This window comes from Caenorhabditis remanei, chromosome IV (assembly GCF_010183535.1).
Source record: "Caenorhabditis remanei strain PX506 chromosome IV, whole genome shotgun sequence".
NCBI classification, from domain to species: domain Eukaryota; kingdom Metazoa; phylum Nematoda; class Chromadorea; order Rhabditida; family Rhabditidae; genus Caenorhabditis; species Caenorhabditis remanei.
The window spans coordinates 701,292-710,031 of record NC_071331.1 but is presented as its reverse complement, the minus strand read 5'-3'; the positions used below and the strand labels follow the sequence as shown (position 1 = coordinate 710,031).

Below are 8,740 nucleotides of genomic sequence, written 5' to 3'. Positions count from 1 at the left end.
AGTTCTGGACATACTCTAATAAGTTTTGAAAGAAAATTAGATTTTCGTGCTGTCGAATTTTTTTGGGAGCCAGCTGAACTTCGAGGCAAAAAAAAAGTAGTTCAGTGGATAACACGATGGGTTTTTAATCAAACAGTTTCTGGTTCGAACTTTCCTAATTTTTGCAAAAATTTGACTGACTGAACGTGAAAATAGAAAATATTTTTTGCGTGGTCAGGAAAACAGTGTGAATATTTTCGGAAAAAAATTTGGGAATGTATTTCCATTTACCTGAAGAACAAGCCAGGATGGAAATTTTTATGGAAAAATGAGTTTGAAAAAAATGTTGGGGTCTCTAATTATACATACATTTTTAGAAAATGGAAACGATGAATCACAGGTTAATCGTCGTACTAACTTCAAATTATCATTGAAACAGGAAAACTCGGTTTTATTTTGTAACCCTAATTTCCAGAAAGTTTTTGTTTCAAAACATTCATGAAATAAGGAAAAATATATCGAAATACACTTTTACTTGTCATGAGTAACACAATAAAAATAAAGTATTCAGTCTGCATCAAGCTATATAAAAGACAGCTAGAAAACAGTTTTGAAATGAATTTTTGGTGTGGGATGATTTTTTAAAGTTTCTGAACGATATTGAAGCTTGCTGGTACTGAGATAAAAATGGGTTGAAACTGAAATTAAATAATTTTTATTGTGTACCAGCCTGTCTGCACCGAGCCCTTCCTTGCGGCTACGCCACTCGTGTTCACATGAAAACTGTTTCGATGATAATTTATATTTTTGGAAATGAAAGTAAAATGCAGACATCCTGACAGGGCCCAGATAACGTCCATTTGTTTTTTATATATAAGAATGATTTTTTTCAAGGTGTAACATGAACTCTGTGGAATTCGAACTGCAAAAACAACTCATAGTCGAAAAGCACAAATGTTCTGTAATTTCACTGTTTTGGGGTCTCAAGTTAAGAACTTTGACGCAATGATCCGCAATTACACTTCAAACAACCAAAAACGTAATTAAAGTCAAAAATAATTTCTCTTCAGTAGAGTTCAGTGTGCAATCAACTCTAATGAAATTAATTGAAATTGTGATTCACAATTATTTCAGTTTCAACTGAAACTTTCAAGTTCAACACTTCTCAAAATAAATTTGATGAGGAGTTGATGGCCCCCTCTTATTTCCCATTTCAAATCCATCTTCTCTTAATTTCTGGGCATTTTCACATGATTTGAGTGCTCATATATCCGCCATGTTCAAGCTGAAACCAAATACCCCCTAATTACCATTTCCTAATTGAACCAGCTTGGATACTGTTTCAGAATTAGCATTTTTAGGTTTTGCAATGAATATTTTATTGTTTGATCAAACTGTAATCAACTTTATATGTATATTATATCATTTGACAATTGAAAGAACTAAAACCAGAAAGAGAAGAACCAAGAAAATGTTATAATTTGATACAAATTGAGTGAAGTGAAAACTAATACACAAATACAGAGAAAACCAATAAAATATGTTTAATAAATTAGTTCAACTTATAGCTGAGAGACTCTGAAGCGGGGTGTTCGATAGTGTACCGAACAGGGAGGAGTCTGTGTTGGCCGGGTGCCAAGACAATACACCATTCAAGATTATGGTCTTTGTTGAGACGAGCATCTGGGGTCAAACGCCGCTTTTTTGAGTAGAAAATATACTGAAAATGAATGAAAATGATAAAAACCGGCGTTAAACGCCGGCAATCGCCGGTTTCATTTCCGGCGTGGGCGACAATCGCCGGAAATGAAACCGGCGATTGCCGCCCGAAAACGCCTGTTTTAACAGCCCTATACTTCACTATGTTATTTTTTTGGTCTACAAAATCAATGGCGATTCTCACTTTTTCAAGTATTGTGAATTCAATTTTAAAAAACTACTTTTAGTTTCAAACTGTTTATGAAATTGATCATACACTTTTCCGCCAGTGTCTTACAGCATAGTTTATCTTTTTTTTCACTCACACATTAATTGGTTTTGGCAGTCCAATTCAACCTGAACTCCGATTTTCAGTTTTGAAATTTACGTGTTTCAAAGTGTCAGTAAAATACGTGATAGCTTTTCGCTTTAATCAGACATATAACATAAACCTAAATAAGATATACATATGAGTTAGCAATATGAACACTCGCATTGAAGTATTACTGAAAATTAATCGATCAGTATTCGAAGCAGATTCGAAACATAAAAGTTGTTGGAAATCTCGGGTAGTATTTGCGGTCTGTTATTACAAGTGTCTGTTTATTTTTTTCATTCTTTCTGGAGTGCTGAGCTTGACAGTTCCAAAATATGTCAAAACAAATGAGGGAAACAACTGGATTAAATTTATTTTGTCTTTTTGTCAATACGCATCGCTGAAATGTTGACCTGAACTGGAGCAAAATATGTAAATATAACTATTAACTGAGTTTTAACTGAAGAGTGGAATCCACTCCCTTTTTTCTCTCCCACAATTTCAATCCACAGATAACATCTCCGATTCTATTGGATTCCCGAATAATTTCGTTTTTTTTTTCCAGCGTTAACACAGTGCGAAACTTCGTATAATTGGAAACTTATCTTCTGTTAAAATTTACTTAAAATAGAATAACTTTTTTCAGTTAAATAAAAGTCGAAACAATTTACTGTTTTCGATTCTCGATAATAGAACTGCCTTGTTTGGTTGCAGAAGTTTTGGATGTATCAACAAACAACATAATTTATACATGTTCCAATCCCCTTAATTAATTAATTTATTTATTGTTTAATTAATGAAAATATCGATGTAACCTGAAACATTGACAATCGAACTCCTTATTTCTTCATTTTCCTGTCTCTACCTTCCCCATGAAGACGACCTTACTCCCGATAAAATCTCCGAGGTGACTAATTCAACAAACTAAATCGAACCAATATAATTTTCTCTTTAAAAAAACTTTCGAAGCAAAATTAGGGAATTCTCAATACCGTTCGAAAGTACATGCAGAATGAATATTCAAAATAATTTTTAGGGATTTCAGCAACTTGAAGAGGAACTATCACATAATCATTTTCACCTTTTATTTCAATAGATTGAAACCGCGTTTTAATTACAAGTGAACAATAATATATACTGTTTTAGCTGAGACGGCAAAGCATTTTCAATTTATTATTAGTATAAAAAGTCTTAAAGAATCTCACTTGAAAATGTTCATTCAACTTTTTCAGAATACATACTCTTTCAGGAGATAAAGATATGCAGGCATGCTTCTTTTTTTCAATCCCAAATCTTCAATGAGTTCTCCTTATCTCAATTTAAGTGTAGATGACCCTTTCCCCGATAAGATCTCCGATTTCAATCAGTTTCAAAAATGTAGTCACTTTTCCTACTCTTTATTCTCATCCTCTCTGCCTTGAAACCATGGCAGAGAGACACTTCTGAATGAAAATGGCGAAAAATTCAGTAGTGAAACGGAGTTTTCAATCGAAAACAAATAACGGGTATGGCTGAGAAAATGATGACAACTATGGATGATTCAATTTTTGATATCCTGATTTTATGCTCGATTTTGTAAAATTGAAGGGAAGAGCTGGATTTGATAATGTTGAGAAATTTAGCTAATGCATTAGTACGTCTCAAAGATGAATGCTCTATTAAGCATATTGAAACAGAAACTGGATTTTTGCTGCTTGGATACTGTTTCAGAATCAGCATTTTCAGAGTCTGCTATGAATGTTTTTATTGATTTTCAAAAATGGGTATAAGGCTTTCATTCGGTCCAGTCGGGTTCGGTCCGACTGCCGACCGACCGAGCAGACGATGGTCCGCATTCGTATTTATCGGCGGGAGTTTAAATTTATTCTGGTTTTTTGAAAAATTTCAGAATTTTCCGAAGTTCAATTTGTGAAATGTTAGCTGGCAACGATGTCAAAACATGATTTACTTCGAAAAATTTGATTAACTTCGGGTGATTTTTGAAAATCAAAATAATAAACCTGTGCTCATTAAAAATTGCACTATGACCGAAAATTGGTCTCAAAAATTGTTGAAAATACTAATTCTGCTCAAATTCTTCCAAATTGATATCATTTTTGTCATTCTTATTCGTAAAATGTCAGTTTTCAGGCAATTACTTTTTTTTTAAATGTCGACGAATATGGCGCTTGCAGACAGAACAATTGCGTAGTTCGGCGATCGGTCGGTCGGGAGTCGGAATGAAACAATTTTAAAATGTGATTCACAATTATTTCAGTTTCAAGTTCAACACTTCTCAAAATAAATGTGATAAAAAGTTGATAGCCATCTTTTCCATTAACCGTCAAATTTACCTTTTCCGAAATTCTGTGCAATTTTACACGTAACAAAGTAATTTTCAAATACATTTTAGTGTTTCTATATCCGACATGTCCAAAACTCCATACGTCATACTGTTTCAGCATTTCCAGATTTTCCAAAGAATCTTTTTATTGATAATAATATATTCAGCAATGTAACCAACTTTATATGTATATTATATCATTTGACAATTGAAAGAACTAAAACCAGAAAGAGAGAAGAACCAAGAAAATGTTATAATTTGATACAAATTGAGTGAAGTGAAAACTAATACACAAATACAGAGAAAGCCAATAAAATATGTTTAATAAATTAGTTCAACTTATAGCTGAGAGACTCTGAAGCGGGATGTTCGATAGTGTATCGAACAGGGAGGAGTCTGTGTTGGCCGGGTGCCAAGACAATACACCATTCAAGATTATGGTCTTTGTTGAGACGAGCATCTGGTGGAGACGAGTTTTTCGATGAGGACGAGCTCTTGATTTCCGGGGAGACGATGGAGACCTGAAAATTAAGAAATAGGGTTACCACTTATTAAATTTTAATTTTCCTAAGTCTGTTATCTCAAAACTATGAAACAGATGCATATATATATAATATAGAATTACCTACTAATTTCTCAAAACATTTTCTCTTTCCAAAACCGAAACGATGTGTGGTAGTTGGGATTGAGTGGTGGGGAAATCTCAATCAATAAAGTTTGGATCCTCTTCTACTATGCAACTACGCTCTATAGAACTACCCTGAAACCTTTAGAAGTATCAAACCCACCTTAATCTTGTCATCATGACTCTTCGGTATCTGCTCCTTTACAGTAATCTTCACACTCTGACGCACTTTTGCACTACGAACACTGATCAATTGTTCATGAGTCATCAATGTGCTTTTCGACATGAACCCCACCTGGAATGAAGTATTTTTGAAGAAACAATTTCAAATTTTTACTGTTTTCCCGGCACAATATCGTACATTAAAAAAACATTTTAATAGTTGTCTCAAATTTTGATGGTACCTGATCATATGTCCTCGTGGGAGTCTTGTACTCCACTTTGACAGATGGATCGACTCCCATATTGCATCGGAATTCCTCTCCAGGGGAGACGAGACGGAGATGGGTCTGGAAATATTTTATGTATTAGGAAAGTGGGGTAGTTGAAATTAGAAAAAAAGTTTGTAACATTTTGATATGTTCAGAAAAAATTCCAGTTTCACTAGTTTCATTTATTAGTACGTTAATTTCTGAAATTGTTATAGATATTGTGGAAACTGCCAAACTTTTGAAATCAAATGCTGATATCGGTAAAAAGGCACAGCAGGCTGAGTGCCCAGTTCAAATGTTATGTTTATTTGTCGGCTCTTTCAGCATAAACCGCGAAGCGCAGGCAACGCGACTTGGAAAAAATTAAAATCTTCTTGTTACGGACCTAACGCCTTGCACGTACACCAAAATCCTTGACCTCGTTTTTCAAGAATACCATGATTCGAGGGAAAACATGACATATTGAAATATTCCGGTTTCACTAGTTTCATTTGTTTCTATTTTAATGGCAGAAATTGTTTGGTACAACGCAAACGTTGACCTCGTTTTTCCAGAATACCTTGATTCAATGGAAATAAGTGCTTAAATGTTTGGAATCAGCGTTCCAATGAACTATCACACGTCCTCTACCTTTCATGAAGGTGTTTTCCAAAATCAGACACACATTTACTAATTTTCACTGCTTCAAAACCCCCACTAATGTTTTATCCCCATGATTTTCTTCAGTATCAAATATTTCCAAACCCCTTACCTTGGTAACAAAACAATTATTGACATACACAGCCACTGCACCGGGGAGCAACGGAAGTTGAGATGTGTTTGTGATCAGTGCTGATAGGTAAGCACTGGTAGAGCGAGATGGGACGGTCTCATGAGAGAACGCGCAGGAAAGCTCATTCTAAAACACACCATATAAGTTTCGGCTCTCAAATTTTTAGCATACCTTAGAAATCAATAGTTTATGCTCGACCGCATTGCTCAGAATAGTCACAGCTCTTGGAATCGAGAAGCACGTGGACACTGTGTTCTCCAGTGCTTGAGTACTAACACTATTCTCCTCACTGCTTCTGCTATGTTGTCCATTGTGCCATCTATGCATTGCGGCGGCATCAACCATGTCATTATAGTCGAATGACCCGAATCCCATGTCCTCTTCGGATGGGACTGATAATGGAGCCTTTCTTCTGGCGGCTGATGAAGCGTGGTGTCTTCTGGTGGGTCTGGATGAGTGGAGAGACGCCGAAAGGGTAGAAAGAGGTGGTGGGGACCCGCCGAGGCTAGCAGAGCAGGTAGATAGTACGATATCACAATCCTTCCAGTCATCTCCTGTATTTTGCTCGACTAAACCGTAATAACATAGCTGGACGGAGCTCTCATTCTGAGTGTCGTCTTCTTCCTCGGCGGAACTCGCGCGGATATCATAGCAAGGCTTCCAGGCGGCACAATATACTTGGTAGGTGATATAGAGCTCCACCTTACCAGCTTCCTCCATTTCGACGACAATGCTGATGTTTCTGGAAAAATATCAAGTCAAATGGATTTGGGAGTGTAAAAATAAAACCATAGCTCAGTTTGAAAATGTGTGGAAACAGTGAATTTGTGTAAAAACTAACTTTTACTGCTTCAGTAAATTATTTTAAAAACTTATTGCCTCTAACAGTACTAAATAAAATAAAACGTATACGACGGGCATGTTATTTCTCTATCCACATTTGAAATTCTGCCTATTATTTTTTTCCCTGGGGCGAAAACATTGTTGCAATTTTTATGAAAAAATTATATGACTAGCATTTAGAAGCTCTTTTGCATCTTTTTTTCCAGTTTCAAAACAGCAACAAAAATAAAGAACGGGAGTTTTAGATTGCTTGCTTTACAGGATTGTCATCATTTCTCACAGATTTTAATTGAAATTATTTTCTCGACATTCAAAAATTACTGTATCAACTATTAATTTTTTTCTCAACATTTTTTACTGTATACTTTTCACTAGTTTCGATAACTAAACGTCTTTGCAGCATTTTTTATTGTATCGGAATAAAATTTTTGTGCAACAAATAAAAATATTTTTCAGTTTCAGAAACAGCAAATAAACAGACAAAGTATTCAATTACAATTAATGTTTCAACATGAAAAGTTGTTTCTAAACGACTACGATTTTTTCAAAGCTCAAAAAACTAAGCATTTTTCAGATCGTACTGCTACTAATCTTCACTAATACCATTCAACAGGGCTGTATCTTTCTTATTGGACCATTTCTGATGGTTCCCTGCCAGATAAATCAGAAATGTTTTAGCTGATGTTCGTCTTTTTTTTTCGAAATTTCTCAATTCAAGCCAACAAAAAAGAAAACTGGGATTTTCAAAGGTCTTCACACTTCTACTCCGTTACAATTGATTATAAGAGTTCAAGAAAAAATGATTTGTAATGAAAATATTTTTCTACGCGATGTTATGCCCATTGAATTTTTAAATATTTTTCAGCTATTTTTTGAGTTTGAAACAGTCAATTAGAAAAATAAAACCACTAAGAATTCCAATGCTACAGTTCAGAATAGCGAGGAATATGTAGTTATAGCCAGTAGTCGTAATTATGAACTTCAACTACTCTCAAAAAATAGAGATTGTCAATTAGTTCCACTGTCAGACAATCAAAATTGAAACAACAATTTCAAATAGTTATTCTTTGTTTCAAAAATATCAGAAAAAATTATAGGAATTTATTTGTTAATTCATGGATTAATAGAAGTTTTTCCCTAAACTGTAAAAACGAATAAAAATCAAAAAATTCTGTTTTGGATCTAATTTCGAACTTTCCGCCTCACTTGTTTTGTCTCTTTTTATGCGTTAGTCGAATTCTTGATAAAAATTTTAATAATAGAATTTTCACATTTTTCCCAGTTTGAAAATTTTTGGAAATTAGGCCAAAAAATGTGAGAATTTTAAATATCTCTCTCTGTTCCAAATGTCTGCCAAGGAATAGTTATATCCAATAATTATAGTTATTCTTCATCTATTCTCAAAAATTAGAAATTGTCAATTAATCCCTCCGATGAAAGATAGTGATCAAAATTTAAAACCCTTCAATTCTATTTTTATTTCTGCTGTTTCAAAAACAGCAGAAGATAGTTGAAATTTTATTAATTTTTGGTTTTGATTTTTTCTTCCTTTTCTTATCGTTAGTCGAATTCTCGATATATAAGTTTAATAATTGAATTTCCAACTTTTTCCCAGTTTGAAAATTTTCTATAAGTGGACCAAATTTTCAAATATCTCACTGTTCCTAACTCTCCATATCAATTTTTTAAACACTTGCATAATAATTTTATAGAAATGCAACCTCAATCACCAATTCTTACAAAAATCCTTTTC

At 34.1% G+C, this 8,740-nt stretch overlaps 1 protein-coding gene across 1 annotated transcript; it reads right to left on the bottom strand.

Annotated features, from left to right (window-relative positions):
* Positions 1 to 4,645: 4,645 nt before the first annotated feature.
* On the bottom strand, positions 4,646 to 6,864 carry GCK72_012110 (uncharacterized protein; the record flags this gene model as incomplete). The annotated part of the gene is made up of 5 exons (XM_003105411.2): positions 4,646 to 4,837; positions 5,105 to 5,236; positions 5,346 to 5,450; positions 6,124 to 6,270; positions 6,316 to 6,864. 5 exons carry the CDS (start codon positions 6,862 to 6,864, stop codon positions 4,646 to 4,648), a joined length of 1,125 nt encoding a protein of 374 aa, XP_003105459.2.
* Between the last annotated feature and the right edge of the window lie 1,876 nt (positions 6,865 to 8,740).